This window comes from Callospermophilus lateralis, chromosome 1 (genome assembly GCF_048772815.1).
Source record: "Callospermophilus lateralis isolate mCalLat2 chromosome 1, mCalLat2.hap1, whole genome shotgun sequence".
NCBI classification, from domain to species: Eukaryota; Metazoa; Chordata; class Mammalia; order Rodentia; family Sciuridae; genus Callospermophilus; species Callospermophilus lateralis.
The window spans coordinates 147,707,711-147,727,219 of record NC_135305.1 but is presented as its reverse complement, the minus strand read 5'-3'; the positions used below and the strand labels follow the sequence as shown (position 1 = coordinate 147,727,219).

Genomic DNA, 19,509 nt, shown 5'->3' with positions numbered 1-19,509 from the left:
AACTATCACCAAACACAGCTTCTTGTTCTTCAAGCAGTAACTTGCTGGTCTTTGAAATCTTCCAAAAATGTATCACTTCATCAAGCACAATATTATTTCAAGGCTGGCACCACTACTGCTTTAAGGAGTCTGCAGAGACTCCTGCAGCTAGTCAGAACTCCAAGGCTCTGAGCAATGTGGTACTGAACTACAGCTATTCATCTGGTCATGAAGTTCCATTGACCCTGGAATGGGACAGAGTCTACCTGCTAGCTGGAGAGTCCTCCAAGAAGTGGCCTTGTTCTCAAAATTCTTAAATGTCAACAAATATTTTTTATGCACTTCCATGAATGTGAGCGGGGGAGGGCGAGAACACAAGGATCTAGGAGGCCACAACCCTGAGCCTCAGGAGCAGCACCTGCAGTCCAGCGCTTCCCAGCCAGAGCCATTGCACCCCCCAGTGGATGTCTGGCAGTGTCTAGAGACTTTATTTTCATGACTGGGGTGGGAATGCTATCAACACCTAGAAAAATACTATCATAATTCATTTTTATAAGATTTTCATTAGCCATCCTGCTCAACAACCTACGCTGCCCAGGAGAGTCCCCACCACAAAATTCATCCAGCTCAAAAGGTCAAGAGTACCAAGGTGAGAAACCCTGCTGTAGAGGGTATAAGGTAAAGGGAGTGACAATCCAGGAGAGAGACCTCTTGCCATAGCCTACATCGTGAGGACTGGTGTCCGCTTATGAAGCCCTCGCTATGTGCTGGGCACTATGCTCAGCCTCCTCAGATTGTCCCCTAGATCTTCGGGAATCCTATGACCTGGTTTCATCATCCGCATGGCCCCAGGGAGAGGAAGAGCTGAGGCGATAGCTTCTCCGCCTCCGTCACATGACGATGACGACGACGACCGCGATGATGATGATGATGATGATGATGATGGGCGGGCAGGTGCAAGGCAGCAGAGCTGGGGGTTCAGAGGGGAGGGCTCTGAAATCAACACTTGTCACTGTTGGATAGACAGCACCAAGAAAAGTGCCACAGACGCTCAGAGGGGCAAGGGCGTGGAGGAAAGGGAGAATGGGTCACCGAGAGAAGGTGACCTCTAGCTGTGACGGGCTAAGCCTGAGCCCAGGACAACCTGGGGACCCAGGAACATCGATAAGCCAGGTCAGTCTACTGCCACCCCCGGAAACAGCTCAACCCACACAAGAGCTGCTCTCCCTCCATCGCCTGGAGGCTCAGGGGGTAATTAATTGGGAAACAGGATGGATGTTAGAACCAGACCGGTTTGTGCTCCTGGCTCGCCAAGATGCAATACAATGAGGCTGCTAATAAAAGAACATGCAGCCTGCCCACACATTGCTTGCCTACTCCTCTTGGTCACATCTCGGATACACAGCCAGTTGTCCCCATGGAGAGAAATGGCACTTCTGAGCAGCGGGTGCATGCAGCCACCCACCCACACACAGCAGTGCTGTCTCTTCCAGCACGAAGCCAAGTTTGGGTTTTCCTTTTTTTCCAGCTTCTATTTTCTAGAAAAATTTACTCTGAAATCAACTTCTCTTCCTGATATACACATCTGCTTTATAATTATAGAGGCACAGAGAGTATTGAGAGAGGCAGTGGCACACGACATGGGGAGGGGTGGGTTGGCAGCTGCCAGTGCAACACAGAGGACATGTCTTCTGAACATGTATTAGACATGACCTAGAAACTGCTTCACATGGAACCTCAACATCGAAGTGAAAATGATTGAATGTGGTTTTCTCAATGATGGGCCTATAAATAATCCCACATCACCAGAAAGAATCCCTGAATAAAGCTCTTCATAGAATACTTCATATCAAAAGAGAATACAATGTGTCCTGTGCGAGTACTCACTGATTTCTGCTGTAATGATTAGGACCACTCGTGAGTATCAAGCCATCCACCACTTCCCTGGGGAAGAGGACTGGATACCTGCAAAATATGCTGCCAGATCCCATGTCACAAGTCACAGACATTCCTGAGATAGCCAAGGGCAGATGCTCCATGCTACAGTGAGAGTAATCAAAATTAGCTCAGTGGAGGGCCTCACCTTCATTGTGGTCAATGGCACTAAAAACTCATACATCCATAAGATGCAATGTGGTAGAAAAATTTTTTAAAAAACCCATCAGGATTCTGTTCCCCCAAAATATAGGGGCTTTTAAGATGCTGCATTCTGAAATTTGTGAACTAACTTTAAAAACCCATTTTAAAAGACACAGTGGTATCTGTCATGAGCACTTGGAAATATCGAAAACACTGCTCTCGCAAAGAGCTGCAGAGCCTGTCTAGCTTTGGGGCCACACACACACACACCCCCCACATATATACATACACACACACACACACATACACACACACACACTCACACACCACATACACTCACACACCACATACATACACACACCCTCCCCACATACATACACACACACCCCCCACATACACACACACCCCCCACATACACACACACACACACACACACATCACATACATACACACACCCTCCCCACATACATACACACACACCCCCCACATACACACACACACACACACACACACACACACACATACACACACACACACAGATACACTCTACCAGCAGTGGTCTCCAGATAAATTAGAGCATTTGTTTTTAAATAATTAATATGTACCTCAAAAATCAATTAACAAAAACTATACTGTTAATAAAAGTATAGCTTACTTATGAGATTTTTAACACATTTCCCACCTCTAAGCCAGCACCTAGCTTTGCAGGCTAATTCATTGACACCTTTCTACCTCTTGCCTGAATGAGTACAACAACCTAACTTACCTCCTGAATCTCATCTCTCTACTGCTCAACAATGGTCAGAGGGACCTTTGTAAATGAGGGACAGATACTCCAAATCACTTCTCAAAATCCTACAAAACTTTCCTACTCAGGGTATTCAGAGCCATATTCAGGTTCGGCCAACCCCAACCCAACCATGCTTCCCATGATCCAGCTGCCCCAGTGGGCTTCTGTTCACTGGGACCCACAGGCTAGCCCGGCCTGGGGATCTCTGCCCTTTTACTCTCTGCTTGGAATACTCTTCCCATTTCTTTGGCAACCAGCTCCTTGTTATCATTCTGGCTGGACACACTTGCAGCAGGAATGCTTCACTGCTGCCTCCCCCTTCCAAAGTGCTTGGCACACAGTAGGTTCTCAAATCTTTATTGAGTGGATGAACGAACACATGAATAAACGTCCATCTGTCCCAGCAGAAAGCAAGCTCCATGAAGATCCTGCGTTCACTGCCATGCCTCAGGCTCCAGCACAGAAGGCCTTCCTGAGTGGACCACTAAGTGCTGGTTTCAGGAAGTTGAGTCACCACCCACCGTGACACAGGGAGCACCTATGAGGCGACTTGTAAGTCCATGCTGAGCACCTACTCTGAGCATCGAAAGTGACCGTCCCAACCCGGTCCCCATCCCGGTTCTGATTTCTTCAGAGTCCGGCCTCCATCTGAAACCGTCTCACATGTGTACTGACCGCCCTGAGAACACTGGCCTTCGAGGGCAGGGAACTGGCTGTCTGGCTCACAGCTGGGCCACAGCTTAGAACAGCGAACCTGAGGAGTGAAGGAATGAATGAACAGACGAAGGGCGAGCCAGCACTTCTGTGTCCCTGGAGGCTGCAGTTTAAAGGCCACAGTGGATCAAAGGAATCCAAAATGAGAAGGACAGGGCACGGATGCTGGCACCAAAGACCCTTCTGGCCTCCGCATCAGAGATGACCTATATTGGTTCTAAGACGGCAATGTCACAGTGACGCGCACACTCTCCATTCAGGGGACACTCAAACTCACAAAAGGGGGTGGGAGCACATGACATCCATGCTGGGCACAGAACACAGTTTCCACTGGAACCGGATTGTGCCGGAACCTTGGGAGTGTTTCATGGAATACGCAGATTTAACCAACACATCATCGACTCCATTCAGAGTGAAAAGTTGGATGGAGATATTAGGACATCTGTCAGGCACCCCACGTGGAGTTGGAGTCTCTCAATGGGCAGAAACCAGTGAGATGTCTTTATAGAGTGGAAGCAAAGGGAAAACGAGAGTCGACAGCACCCCAGCCCCACCCCTAAATAACAATAACTACCATGAAATGAACACCCGTCCCTAACGAGGGCTCCATGCATCTCCCCAAGAAACCTACCAGAGAGGTTCTATTACACCTCCCACTTTAGAGGTGAGAGAGCTGAGGATGCAAGAAGTGAAATGCCCTGTTCACACAAATAGGAAGAGGTGGAGCCCAGATCTGAACCCAAGTCTCTCCAATTCCAAAGCCTGGACTTTCAATGGTATGCTATAGTTTGCTCCTAAAAATAAAGCTTTCATCAGCTGTAAAGCTAAAAGTTGGAAAAATTGGCCACCCTCTGCTATATGCAAGCTCTGTGAGCTTCCAGAAGTAACCCAAGCTTCATGATCACCAGCTTTCTAATCTGTAAAATGACGAGTATTTCCGGGACTAAATGAGAATGCTTACTAAGCACTTAGAATGGGGCCTGGTACCCAGTGAACTCTCGGGAAAGCCATGCTTTCACCTTGATCATCAGACAAGTGTATAATCTTGTGGGACCTAGCAAAGTCATGGCTGGTGGAGGCAGGGTTGGGGGACAGAGGTCTGGAGGCAACTAGATACAAGGCTAAGTCTCAGATTGGTTATTACTTGTGAAACTTCAGGAAAGTAAGCTAAGCTCCCAAGCCTCAGTGTTCTCATCTGTAAAACAGGGATGATATTAGCCACTTCACAGAGCTATGGTGAGATCAGGAGGACTGGGTGAGATAATGCATGTAAAACCCCCAGAATAAATAGCTCTGGATACACGGGAGGTGCCTCCAAAAAGAGGCTTTCATTAGCAGGTACATGAATTGTGCAGAAGGATTTGGCATCATCCCTGGCCACACTAGTCTAATTCAATTCAATAAATGTTACACCTGCCAGGGGCAAAGCCCTGTCTCAGGCAAAAGAAGAAAGACCTGGTTCTGCCTCAGTGAGCCTGGGATAGTTTGGCCAGACCCAGGGAACAAGGAGGAGGTTCAACTGAAGAGGCAGGCTAGGGTCCTGGCATACCAGGCTTGAATGTCAAGTTCAGGAGAGGCCATTAATTCTATGCATACTGGAATGCTGTTGAAGGTCTCAGCAGGCAAATGACATCATCCAACCTATGCTTTGGAAGAATTCCACCCTCTGGAGAATGGAGTACAGCCAGGAAAGCCTGAGGCAGAGCAATCAGTTAGGAGGCAACTGCAACAGTCCAAGCAAAAGTCCATTAAGGGTGACAGTGAGGACAGAACAGTGCGCACAGACGCAAGTATCTCCGAGGTACAACGTGAAGGACTTGGCAACTGATGATAGGCAAAAAGAGTTAGAGATGACTCCATTTTCTTGCCTAGAAGGGTAGGGAAGTGGGGGGCGGTTCTGAAATAAAATTAGAAAGAAGGCCAAGGGGGAAGTGGGAGTTAAACTCAAGGAATGGAATGAGATCACCAAGAACAAACTAGAAAGAGAACTGAGGATGGAACTTCAGGTGATAGGCATTCATTTTAAGAGTCTGAAACAAAGATGGTGGCCACAGAATTGGAAGGGAAACCCAGTATCCAGAATGCAGAGGAGACAGAGCAGAAAGCCATCCAGAAAAAATAATTAATAGTGTCACATGACGAGGTGGACACCACTGGATTTGGGGGCTGAGTGTCACCAGCGGCTTCTGATAAGTCATTTCAGTAGAAGGGTGGAAGAAGAGGAATGGAATAGAGACCGTTCTTTCAGGACGTTTGTCAGAGAGGAGAGGAGATGACAGGCGAGTAAAGGGAACCGAATCCACTTCAGCAGAGAGGCGTTGCCAAACTGGCGCAGAGCTCGAGAACATGTAGCACCATTTAGTCAATGACTGCCTTCGTACGGGATCCGAGGCAACCATGCAAATTAGCAAGTGTAGGCCAGCACAAAACACACTTGACAGATCTTCTGAGCCTAATCTTTAGAACTGGGATGGGACTGTTGGATCTGATTTCCTAAAGGTATCTTTAAGACAAGTGAGAAGGCGGCAGAGTGGTCCTGCCAGGGCTGCAAGGCAGCACGCACAGTCTAAATAGAGAACAGAATAAGGCAAACAGCAGAACAGGATGTGCTTGACTAGGAGAAAGAAGAAGTTGAAGGAGAAGAGGAAAATCAACACAACTTGCCCAGGCAAGCGTCAGACATGCAGTCCAGACGACAGTGGGAAACAGCACAGGGCACTTAAGGGCAGCCACCATGAGCAAAGACTCGTTATGGTTTCTTAACTTATTTGGATAATACAGCAGATACATGCCTTCGGGTACCAAAGAAGACACTGTCATTGTTGCTGACTATTTAAAAAAATCAAATCACAGATGAAACTCTTTGCAATAGGGATCTGGGCAGCAAGCACAATGTCAAAGAGCCTTTGGCTGCATGTGGAAGGAAAGCAATCATTAAAGAGATGATCCTCCAACTCCCAAGTATTTCAATAAAAAGAGACTGGTTGGAGAATTGCGGCCCTCTTCCGCCAGAATGAGTTATCTCAGGCAGATGGGAGGTACCTGGAAGGATAAAACAAACATTTGAGGAGACATGATCCGAGAGCCATCACAAAACTGAGATTTGCTCCCACAAAAGTGACTTGGATCAGCTCATCAAAGGCTTGCTGAGCAGTTATGGACGATCAGCTTGAAGCCTGGTAAGAATCAGGTCAAGGCGGTTTGCTGTCCTCGTTGAGCCTGCACTCCAGCAAGCAAGAACTCTCAGGGAGAGCGGGCACAGCAAGTGTCGTGGGCATGCGCGCACATATACCAGGTGAGAGTCTCTGGAGGAGAAGAGGAAGAAATAGAGAAATCCAACAGCTCTACAGTCCACCTACTCAACAAACCCCAGAAATGGAAAACAAAGCCCAGCATTCAGACCTGGCTGGCAGCTCCCCTGATCTCACCATCTCCCTGCCCCAAATGCATGGCTCTTCATTCCAACAATGGCCTCCACTTCTGACAAGTATGTGACCCTGAGCATCCTACACAAAGTTCCTGATTTTTCCTGCCTGTGGCATTTATACGTGGCAGTGGAGCACAGAGGCTATTAGATTCTGGAGCCACACTGCCCGGGCTCAAGTCCTGACTGAGCTACCAAAAGCCACAAGATCTTGAGCAAGCTGCTGGGTCTTCATGCCTCAGTTTCCTCACATGCAGAACGAGAGTGATGCGTCCATATTCCTCTTGGATTGTTGCAGAGTTTAAATGAGTTAATCTGTGCAAAGAGCTCAGAGCAGGGCCTAGTGAAGAGTCAGTACCCTGCAAGCTGTTGTTATCACTCTGCCCACCTGAAATTCTCTCTGCCTTCCTCTCTACCGATCCAAATCTGTGGCCTTTTAAAGAGCCAACCCAAATATCTCCCTTCCATTAGCACACTTGTAAGCCTGGTGCCAACACATGTATTTACTGAGGGCCTATCCTGTCCTGAGCTCCAGGAAGACCAGAATAAATAAGCCCCAGCCGAGCCCTGGAAATCCCAATCTACACAGGGAAACGAACAGACATTCCAAGAAGGATTATCATTGTCATTTAGCAAGAACTGTGAGTTGGCAGTACCCATTAAGTGCCCCCTGTTACATTTTGCCTTACTCTCCTAACTTGCCTTAAGCGGGTAATGTCCAATTTGTACCACGCTGTTCTGCAGCAAAGGTGTGTGCTTTGTGTTCTCTGAATAGTTTCAACAAATCTGCTTTGACAGAGAACACCAGAATAGGGAGGGACCCATTCTGGGACTGGATCTTCTAATTCTGACCCCACAGTCTACTCTTCTCCAATGGCCACCTTTTGCCAGTGAGGATTTGGCAACTGCAGGTTAATCTTGCCCTTGGTCAAGGTGGTTAAGCACTTCCAGGAGAAAATTCCTAAGGGCTGGGAAGCTGGGTTTGGGTCTGATGTGACTTTAGACTACCTAATATTTGCCAAGTCCTTTCCAAATCCTCTTGGCAGAAAGATAGACACAAACATAGACTGGTGTACTCGTAAAAACAAAAATAATGACAACGAACATTTATTGAGGCTTTCTCCTGCACTGGATATTAGAGCAAGGGTTTTGGGTGTTTCATCCAATCCTTCTACCTTCCTACAGAGAGGCACCACTGCTACCCCACTTCGCAGTTGAGGTACCTAACTTATAAAGAAGCCCCAGCAGAGCAAGAGGAGGCATCAAAACTGGCTTTCTGGAAACTTGGAAAGGTGGGGTGGTGGTGACTCTTCATTCTTCCACCGTGGCTGCACAGCTGGTCCCATCACTACACTCAGATCCATCCAGAAGGAAAGAGCCTGCGGGCAAAAGGAAGAGAAAGCCCCCTTCCTAAAGTAGGGCCCCCAGACACCATGAGCCCACAAACCCAGTGTCGCCAAGATCCCAGTGCTCCTGCAAATTGCCAACTTCTCCAAACACAGAAAACCAGCATGTGTGGAACACAACAGAACCAACTGGTTTTTACCTGGTAGGTCCCCACCTTCTGAAGGCCTGCAGAAATGCACTGTGTGCCAGCAAGAGTTCAGATGAGGCAGTGCCTCAACCTAAGGGGAAGGAGGAAGGACGCAGAGAAATGTGCCCCATGCTGACGGGGAGGCAAGAATGCTGGGGTCCATTTATTTTTAAACCTTGAACACACTGAGATTTCTGTCACTACTCTACTATTGTAAAGTTCAAGCAAACAGTTCAAGGAACAACTGGGCATTCAGAGCTTGGGAATTTCATTTGGGGTTTCTGTTGGCTAAAAAGGAAAAGAGGCACCAGAAAGACACTGTCTAAAACTCACCTTCCCATAGTGCCGCCCCAAAGACAACCAGGCCTAGTTCCCCACGATCCCTCCTGCTCTCCCCAACCCAGGCTGCCAGGAACTCCCCGCTCTGCCTCATCCACTCAAATGCTGAGATCAAGATCGCTGCTAAACCTAAAATCAGGATGCACTCAAAGCTGGCTGGGGTCCCCCATCAAAAAAAAAAAAGATCCTAAAAAGTGAGAAGCAACCACAACAGTAAAAATTATTTCGTGGCCAGAGTCTCTGTGAAAATTCCTCGCTCATTCAGCTCCACCTCCGAACGTTTCATTCAATTCACTGGCAACAAATCTGGGGTCAATTTTCCTGGCACAGTACAGCGGCATCTGCAGTTGCCTCCGTGGTGTGAACAGTGAGTAGCGGCACAGGTAACCGGCGTGTGTAAATAAAACCTGTGATGCCAAAAACACGGAAAGGGAGGAAAGGAAACTCAGGAAGACCCTGGAGGTCGCTGGGTGGCAAAGGTGACTCCTCCGGGAAATGCCTCCCCTCTGCAAATTAATTCTCAAACTGCACATCAACAGAACCGCAGGAGCTGCTAAGCAATGTCATCCCTGGGTCTCTTTTATTGGATTTCTAATTGATCCTAATCAGACATGTCCAGGGTCACCTACATCCAACAGGTGGAGAGCATTAGGAAATGATGCTGTAGGTTGCATCCACAGAGTTGCCCTTGGCACAGCAGCCAAGTCTGACGACAGCATCACAGAACCAAATGAGAGGGGAAAGAAAATCTTTCTGACTCCAACCCCAAATTGGCATGGAAAAGGCACTGGAGTTCCTCAAAGATGGGAATACACCAAATTCCATCCTCCAGAGAACAAACACACAGTTTTGTCTGTATGGACTGTATTTTTTTTTTTTTTTAATGAGAATCGTATTAAACATTCTGCCAGGGCATTAACAGAAGCTCACTGGATGCTCCAGAGAGAGATTTTCAACTCCCAAAGGTGAAATCGCAAATCTTCAGACACAGTAAGCAACATAAACACATTCTGGGAGAAAGGACCCTGAGTAAATAAAATCAAGAAATATTTATCCAGGACCCGGGCCTTAACACTGAGATGCCCTGTCAGGGAGCTCCCTCAACTGAGCTTTCTGGGAGCAGCAGGAAGACGCAATTAGAGTCTTCCTGAAAAATAAGCAATTAATCACACATGCTTCAGATTAATTGCGGTGCCTGAAATCCTCCTTACCATTCTCCCTTTGCCCCTGAAATCCAACTCCCCCGTGTCCTCCCTGATTGTTCAGATCAAGATTACCACCCTAAGCCAGCGCTCACCCTGACCCAACCAGCCCACTGCCAACAGCAACTACGACTCCCCACACGCCTCCTTCTAGCCTGCTCAGTGACCTTCAGTGTGTCGTGAGTGTCAAGGTGGCGCTGCCCACAGGGCTAGCATCCTTCGTCGCTGGGCCTCCACTCCTGCCCTGCTCTGACACTGATGCAACCTCCCAGCCCAGCTGGGCCACCGCAAATCCATCCGACGGCACATTCAACAGCTAGTCAGGCTGCTGCCTCTCCTACCACCATCCAGATTGCTTTGGGAGGTAGAGCAAAGAATCCAGAAAGGCACATCCAACGCGCCCAAATTCCACCTGAATTTTCAACGTGATTTCCAGCAAAAGAATAAAGAAAGCCCACCTCAACATGGCCCACATAAAAACCTCTCCCAAATTCAACCACAGCCCACAGCCCTATCCCATATCAAATGCCCAAATCCCCATAATAATCTGAAATCTTTTCAGGAACCTTACAGTCAAAACGGCACCCATGGGGAGACACCATCCAGGAACCAGTACGACATCCCTTCAAATTGATATCTAAACTACAAACACAACAAACAGGGAACGGATGCTGCCAAGGAGAAAATCAAATTCTGCTTATCTCCTAAGTGGGCACCAACTAATTACCCAACATCACCCCCAAGAGCCTCGAAGTGAGGGAGTCGAGGTGCCTGGGGAACAACACAGTCGGTCTAAGACCTTCCTGGGGAACTTGCTTCTCTGAAAACGGAATGGCATCAAGCTCCCACATCCAGAGACTACTGCATTTTGCAGAAATTCTAGGAGACTGGAAGCCAGGACCCTCCGATCCAAACACAGTGTAAATGCATTTTGTAAGAAAGGAGAAAGACCTGCTAGGTCAAGGTGTTTGCAGCGATATTTATATTTCCATTTTCTAGTTTCCTGGTTGGTTTGCACCCCCCCTCCGCCCTCATGAAGCCCAGTTTCTGTGAATCAGTGACTCGGCTACATCACTCTCTCTCCTGGTGGCTCCCACTGACGGGGCTTTCTCTGGCCGCCAGTGCTCTCCTGGCTCAGAGGCTCAGCTGCCAGATCCCTGATCTTGCAGCATACTTGGAGAGGAGCCGAGCATCGTCTCTCGGTTAGAGCTCTGGTTCAGCCACTTGCAGCTCAGTTAAACCCATCAGGAAACCTTTAGCTCACGAGCCACAGTTTGGAGGATTCTGTCAATACGGCAAGAAAGCAACCATCCACCCACTCGAGACAGACAGATACAGAGATGATGGATACAGAGATGGGCAGCTCGTCTTAACTCCCTTTGACCAAAAATCTGCACTGCTAAAAATCCACTCTCTCCTCACTAAAGACGACCAAAGACTGGAAAACTAGCCCAAAGTAACGAATTCACAATGATGATGCCACAGACAGGAGCAGGCACCTCACAGGCTGCAAAGCGAGGATATTAACAGTCTAGCCCCGCAAAGCCCAAACAGGTAGCCTGCTCTCCAAATGCAGACAGATCACCAGCTTCCCTCCGCCGCACTCCCCCACCCTCCCACTGCCACCGACACCACCTTTGGCTCTGTTTGCCGTGCATCAATGCAGGTCCCCCAGAAAGTCCAATTTTCACTTACTCAGATCTACCAAGAATCCCCAGTGCCTTGCTGTACGAAAACCCCACAAACGGCAGTTCTTCGCCCGAGAAACCCGAGGGGCTCAGCTGGCACGGAGAGGATGAAACCCACGAATTCTTCTCTGGTTCATCAAAATTGGAGGTGTCATCGTCAGACTTGAGGGTGGGGACGAAGGGGGGAGGCGCTGGTTAAAGAAAAACAAGAAGAGGTGGGAGAGAAAAAAAATTTCAGATGGATTCCACACTGTTGCGGAGCAGAGCGTCTGACTCCTTCGGCGTTGGCGACAGCACTGCAGCGCCTGCTTTCAATCTAGCTCCTCGCAGCAGACCCAGCCTGGCTCCTACAGCAACAAGAGATTAACCCCTTCCCTGCCAACATGGCCACCGACCCGCAGACAGGCTGCCTCCCCGGCGGGGGCAAAGTGAAGAATAAACTCAAACAGGTCACCCGGTGCCACACAAGTGCTGGACCACTCACAGGAGCCCCTGCCTGACATTTCCAGAAGGCTGCTGGTGGGGCATCAGCTGGCAGGTGCCAGGAGACCTAACCCTACCTAGTCTCTCCTGGTCTGAGTTATTAACATCGAGTGTTGATCAGTGAAACCAGATGGAAAGTCTCAATCGTGGATTAAACCAGAAGAGGAGGAAGGAACAGAAAAGGGGACTTGGGAGGTTTTGGGACTCAGGCTGGATACCACCGCAGTGGACTTCACTCATCTCTGGAGGAGTCTGCTAGGAGATCTCAACAACCACTTTTTTTTTTTTTTAAGTTCATCACCCCTCCTCCCCAGCGCAATCATGACCCTGGAATCCACTGCAGCTTAATCAGCATAATGAAACATCAGCCAAGTAAAGTTCCTCCTGGTGATCCACAGCACCCCGCGGGTGGGTGCACAGAGGGGCAGCTGGGCGCGGGTCCTACCTCTTTACGGCATGACTCCTGGCTAGGGTGCACCACATCCTCTCTGCTCCCTGCCACCTACTGAGCTCTCTCACTCGGGGAGGTAGACACCTGTCCATCAGTCACCAGGAGGCTGCCCATCACCGGGGGCTCCCAGGGGTACCTCCAGCCAGAAGCGTTACCATGGCTGCCAGCTGGGGCGTCCGTGGTGGGCCAGCCTGGGGGCAGGCGGCCAGCCGGCATCACATCCCCCGCAGTGCAGGCTGCATGCTCCCCACTCTGAGGCGCGTGCTCTGGCGGTAACCCCACCTGGCCGCCTGCGTGGCCGGGGCCAATGCCGATCTGAGTGACAGAGCGGCATGAGTCACTGCCCGCCAGGGCTCGCTAGAGCTCCCCCTAGGACAGTTGTCACAGCCCTTCACAGCCCAGGCTTCTTTTTTAACTCCTTCTTTTCTGGACAAAGCTGTAAGCCAGATAGGAGCAGCTCTCCGTTTTCCACTTGCAGACTCAAAAAACTCCGGCTGTCTCGAAAGCACCCCAGGACAACATCCGAAGCCATGCTGAGAAGGAACCAGGTAGTGAAGGGACCTGGAGGAGTCAGGGTATGAGCAGAGATCTGGCTGCTCGGGAAAGTGCAAAAGAACATTCTCAGAGCTTCAGGTGCACTGGGATGAGGTGGGAGAGGTTAGAAAATGGAAAATGTGCACTACCAGAAAATTATTTAACACCTCCAAGCTGCCTCAAGGGAATTTGAATCTTCCCTGTAAGAATTACATGCTTAATACTTTAAAACTTAGCTGATGGGAAGAAAATTTAGATTGAATTCTTCAGCCCATATCCCATGTGTACGTCCATTAATACAAGCTCAAATCCAATCCAAGTTCAATTACTCAATAGCTTTTTTGAAAGGAAAAAAAATTAGGGGAAATTATAATTCATAATGATCAAAAAGATAAGTTTCCCATCCCATAATAAGGAAACTTAGATAAAGAGAGGAAATTTATGCAGAGAGATTTGCAGTTGACACTAATTAGGAACACAGTGGTTAATAGCACATGCACTAAAATCTGAGTGAGTTAAAATCCCAGCTCTACTACTTACGGGCTGTGTGATCCTGGGAAAATCACTTAACCTCTCTGTGCCTTTAGCTACAACATAGGAATAACTACTTCAAAGGGGTGTTGAGAGGTTTAAATAAAAGAGCCCATATAAAGAGCTTGGCACAGCTCTTAGAATACAGCTAATACCCATAAAGACTCTTTGCCATTATTATTATTGCTCACATGAGGTGCACTTTTATGGCAGATCTTGCAGTTATTAGGAGTGAGGTACAGTAGAATCTCTACTGAATATTTTCTCCTGTGCAAGGCACAGACCCATCAAGGTGAATGTTTATGTTAATCCTATCGTATCATTTAATTCCTAGCAGAAGCTTAATTCCCTTTCCACTATATACTAATTCATCTTTAGGAGACTAAAATAGAATTCCATTTCTGAGTGAGGATTATGATTAATAGAGGGGTAGGAGCCACACTCAGAGAAATAATTATGACTTTTGAGTTTCTATACTATAAAATAAGATTCATCCATAAAACTCCGTCATGCTCAAAGTACCTTAATGTGGTCAAGATTGGAAAGAGGGCTGGATCATTTTCACATTAAAAGAAAGGAGAAGTCATTGAGAAATTCTCCAGCTAGTAACAGGTAAGATGTTCAAAAATGAAAAGGTAGGTTGCAACCTCTAGACAGGTAAGTGCAAGAGGAACTCTGAAAAGAAGGGCTTGGCAAGACCACATTTATGCAGGGGCAAAGCCAGAGAGAAATGGAGGAAATGAAAATAATCTGCTCAGCAGGGTCCTTTAGTGGAAAAGAAATAAGGCAGCCAGGAGAAACCATGGCTCAGGTGGGGTGTCTACGTTCACAGTATCCTGCACAGTGGGAAATTATCAAGAGTACTGTTCTCTTAGAACACTGGCAGCACAAGTGGAAAATGACTTACAGGGACACTTTCACAGCCCAGGGCACACAGGAGGTTGGTGTCTGCCTGTCTGTCTGACTGCCTGCCTGCCTGTCTGCCTGTCTCCCTCTCCCTCTTTCACACACACACACTCTACCATGAAAGAACAGGAGCAGACACAAGAAAGGAGAGAATTTACCCTCCAAAAGCTGTAACTAAAAGAAAAATCTGAAATGGACCATAAAATAAATTTGAATTTATTATCAATGTAAATGAGTAGAAATTTGAATAAAAGAATAAGATTCTTTGAAAAAGAACCAAGCTTTGGGGCTAGGGTTATGGCTCAGCAGTAGAGTGCTCGCCTCGCATGTGCAAGGCCCTGGGTTTGATCCTCAGCACTACATAAAAATGAATAAATAAATAAATAATAAAGGTTATTGTGTGCAACTACAAAAAAATAAATATGGAAAAGAAAAAGAACCGAGCTTATTTTTTAACAGAACAGAACTTCCAGAAATGAAAAAGACTGTTGAATTTAAGTTTAAAACTCACTAGATATGTTAAATAGCAGGTTAGACACAGCTGAAGAGAAAGTTAGTGAACTAGTGATTAGATCTGAGGAAATCACATAGAACCATGATACTCAAAGTGTGTGTGATCCATAGACTGGAAGCATCAGCATCTCCCAGGAGCTGGCTAGAAGTGCAGAGTCTCAGGCCTAACTCCACTGAATGACAACTTGCATCGTAACAAGATCCTCAGGTGATTTATAGGGATTTGTGATTGAGAAGCACTTGTGTAGAAGGCAACACCCAATAACAAAGAGATGGGGAACCTGAGAGCCTGGGAGACAAAGAACCACACAGCTGAACACACTTTTAACAGGGGACCAGCAAGAGACAGTAGCAAAGTTGCTTAAAGTCTGGATGCCACACTTCAAAACAATTATGTAAAGCTCCATCAAGTCTAACACCTACCAAAGTAGAGATCACATCTATCTTAGGAAGTAATTCTCCGGTTCCTTGTGCCTTATGAAAAAATGTTTCTTTTTCATCCTCATAAACCCAACCAACCCCCTTTTTTTCTTTAAAAACATCACTGAAGGGCTGGGGTTGTGGCTCAGTGGTAGAGCGCTTGCCTAGCATAGATAAGGCACTGGGTTTGATTCTCAGCATCGCGTATAAATAAGTAAATAAAGTAAAATATATTATATATATATCACACTGGGCTGGGCTGGGCTGTAGTTCAGTGGTAAAGTACTTGTCTGGCATTCATGAAGTCCTGGGTAACCTATGGCATTACAAAAACAGCAGGGGCTGTGAGGTTTTAATAGGTTATTGAAATCATACCAATTGGTTTTGATGGAGGTACATATGGCAATCCAGCATACAGAGTAGGTACACATAATATTTTTAATATGTTTTTTAGTTGTAGATTGACACAATGCCTTTATTTATTTATATTTATGTGGTGCAGAGGATCCAACCCAGTGCCTCACACGTGCTAGGAAGAGCTCCACCACTGAGCTAAGCCCCAGCCCCCTCAATAAATATTGAATAAGGAAATATATAATTAGACGGCTTGAATAAGGGTCTTACAAAGAGAGCACCTAGCATAATACAGACCACAGAGGCATTTGATGTTTGAATTAAATGAAGAGGCTTTGATAATCGAGATTGTTCCGTCTGAAAACTATGTTAATGAGTACCTCCATTCCTATCTCCTGATACAGTGCTATGAGATCATCAGCTCTCTCCGCCACAGGCCCACTGCCCTCACCAACGACAAGGAAGAAGTCATACATCACGCTCTGGGGTTCGCTGGCAAAAGCCACTAGGGGGGGGAAAAAATCTTTCCCGGTATAGTTTTTAAATAAGTTAACCTGTTTGAGGTGACATCAGGACATATTCTCCTTAGTGGCAAAGGCTATACAAGTAACGTTTTAAGGATTTTTTTTTCTTTTTTTTTTTCCAGCAATAAGATAGATGGCAGAACAAGACTTTCAGAAACAAAGAGCTATTTTAAGAACTGTGGTTAATTTCTCTTCTATAAATTTCCTCTCTCTCTCTCTCTCTCTCTCTCTCTCTCTCTCTCTCTCTCTCCTCCCTCTCTTTTTTTAAATACTGATATTCATTAAAAACCTTGGGGGGGGGATTTATCATCTTCAAAAATATTTTTAAAAAACAAACAAGGAAAAATCAAATGGATTCACCCAGTTGGCTCTGCTTCTTTCTAACATGCTCCACTTAGCCCTGGTTACTCCATTCCCATCTTTAGTTTTTCAGAATGCCAAACATTAATTTTAAAAACAGAAAATATTTTCTAATTAGCCAGGCATGGTGGTGCCCTCCTGCAATCCAGCTACTCCAGAGGCTGAGGCAGGAGGATTGTAAGTTCAAGGCCAATTGGGCAACTTAGCAAGACCCTATCTCAAAATAAAATAAAAAGGACTGGGGATGCAGCCTAGTGGTAGAGCACCACCCAACCTGTGTAAGGCCCTGACTTCAATCACCAGCATTAAAAAAAAAAAAAAAAAAGAAATCTAATTTTGTTCTTATGTTTATTGGCTTCTTTTTGCACTGGAACACAATTTCCGTGACAGGAAAGATAGTTGTGTTCACTACCATACAACCAACCAGAACAACAGCAGACTCCTGATTCAGTATTTACTATTTTGCTAAAGGAATCAATGAATAATAAGAACCTTAGGTGGAATAATTTCTAAGACTTAAGAAGCTACTGGGTACAAAATGCCACTTTAAGAAACCCAAGTATTGATGTGTCACAGAGTATACAATTTAGTCATGAAGAACTGATGTACTTGAAAAAAACTGACCCTAGTAAAACTTATAAGATGATAATGATGATGATGATTACAGGAACTGAACCCAGGGGTGCTTAACCACTGAGCAACACCCCCAGCCCTTTTTATATTTTATATTTATATAAAATATTTTATATTTCGAGACAGGACCTCTTAAGTTGCTCAGGGCCTCACTAAGTTGCTGAGGCTGGCTTTGAACTTGGGATCCTCCTGCCTCAGCCTCCCAAGCTGTGGGGATTACAGTCCTAAAACTTTTAATATCATCAGTATTCGATACAGACACTGGTGCCAAGATGCGGGTGGCAGAAGATGATGAGCAACACCAGCTCTGTATCATGAAGGACACGATCACACAAGTAATTATTCTATGATGAGACAATGAATCAGGGCTGTGCCCAGAACACAGTGGGCACTCAACACATGAAACCAAAGACATGCTCAGCTTCACTCCATCTACCATGGTGCCCTGCCCCTTGACTGACAAATTAGACGCTGTATTCAGATTCAGATGTAAAGGAATATTGCCCCCAAATTAGCCATCTTACCTACCTACGAAGAGAGCTGTGAAATAAGTGAAGAGGAAGAAGAGATCTACGTCAGCTGGAGGTCAGGATGTGGATATGGAAAGCAGAGAACACCCCCTGAGCGGCACAAGCTGTGCTGACGGGGAGGCAGTGCATTCTTGCTCTGTTCCTTCAAAAAAGTGTCATGGAGGTGACTGAATCTCAAAGTTGGTTAAAAGGTATCCAGCCGGGTGCAGCAGCACACGCCTGTAATCCCAGCAGCTCAGGAGGCTGAGGCAGGAGGATAGCAAGTTTAAAGCCAGCCTCAGCAAAAGCAAGGCCCTAAGCAACTCAGTGAGACCCTGTCTCTAAATAAAATACAAAACAGGACTGGGGATGTGGCTCAGGGGTTGAGTGCCCCTGAGTTCAATCCCTGGTAGCCCCCCCACCCCGCCCCAAAAAAAAGGTATCTTCATGGGCTGACATGGGAAAGAGCGCTATTTTAGAAAAGCCACCATGGCAATAGTAGTGGCCCAAGAGTGACATGGGTAATGAGGCTGGGGAGTGAGAGAAAGTGAAATCTGGGCAGGACCTTGAAGGTGGAGCCCTGGATCCAACGGGCAGACATAAATGCAGACAGGCATTGCAGTGGCGAGAGGAAGAGGTCAGGGCCAGAAGCTGTAACAGAGGAGTCTATAGGCAAGTCGACACGAGAGGACCTACACTAAGGAGGTGGTGAGAGAAACAGAGAGGCAGTGACGGACAGGAGACAGGCTACCGCAATAAGTGACACAATTTGACAACTGACACAAGAGCAGAGAGTTTAGGAATATTGAATGACAAAATACTCAAAGAGAAAGGCTTCAATGGGAAAGAAAAGCAAGATATTCAATGTTTGAGACCTCCTGGGAACTAACCCCAAAAGTAAGGTAGGAGCTCAGCAAATAAGTTGGTTAGTAAATATACATGAGTCATTTCACCCAAGAGAACAGGTAACATTATCTAAAGTCTGAGGTCCACCCTGCACCTTCTCTCCTCCAAGTGGGAAGCCATCAGATATGATTCATCCACACCATGCCTTGCATAAGAAATTCATAAAGAACACAAAGCAGACCCAGTTTGCAACAGCTTTAAGTGAAAAAAAAAAAAAAAAAGTTATCCCAACTCTCTAACTCCCCCAAGAATCATAAAGAGATGTTAGGATAATGGTGCTCTGGGCTGGCGATCAATTTTTACAATGCTGTCTTCAAAGTAAATGGATAAGGAAGCTAGCATTACTAAAGTTTGCCTCAATCAATCAAACTAAAGAATGCTGTGGGGGCGGGGTGGGGTGGGGCGCTGGCTGCCAACAGCTAAGCAGATGTCCTCTCTAGTGGCCGATCTCGGTAGATGTCAATGGAGTTTTCATTCTGGCTCTCGCCAAACTCAAAAGCCACGTTCCTCCTTCAAGGCTCCTTGAAGGCAAGTTTTTGGTAATCAGCTTGTGTTTTCCCACAGAGGGAGAAGTCCCAGACACTTCCCCTCACTCCTGCACTGGGCTTTGGCCAGCCTGCATATCACTTCAGCTTT

General features: G+C 46.7%; 1 protein-coding gene across 3 annotated transcripts in view; it reads right to left on the bottom strand.

Moving 5' to 3' along the window:
- Nucleotides 1-19,509, bottom strand: part of Cit (citron rho-interacting serine/threonine kinase) — a 157,190-nt gene that overhangs the window by 82,304 nt on the left and 55,377 nt on the right. For all 3 annotated transcript variants that reach the window (XM_077108940.1, XM_077108941.1, XM_077108942.1), the window contains exon 9: nt 11,757-11,940. In XM_077108940.1, the coding sequence (XP_076965055.1) occupies nt 11,757-11,940 (184 nt within the window). The remainder of the gene's footprint in view (nt 1-11,756; nt 11,941-19,509) is intronic.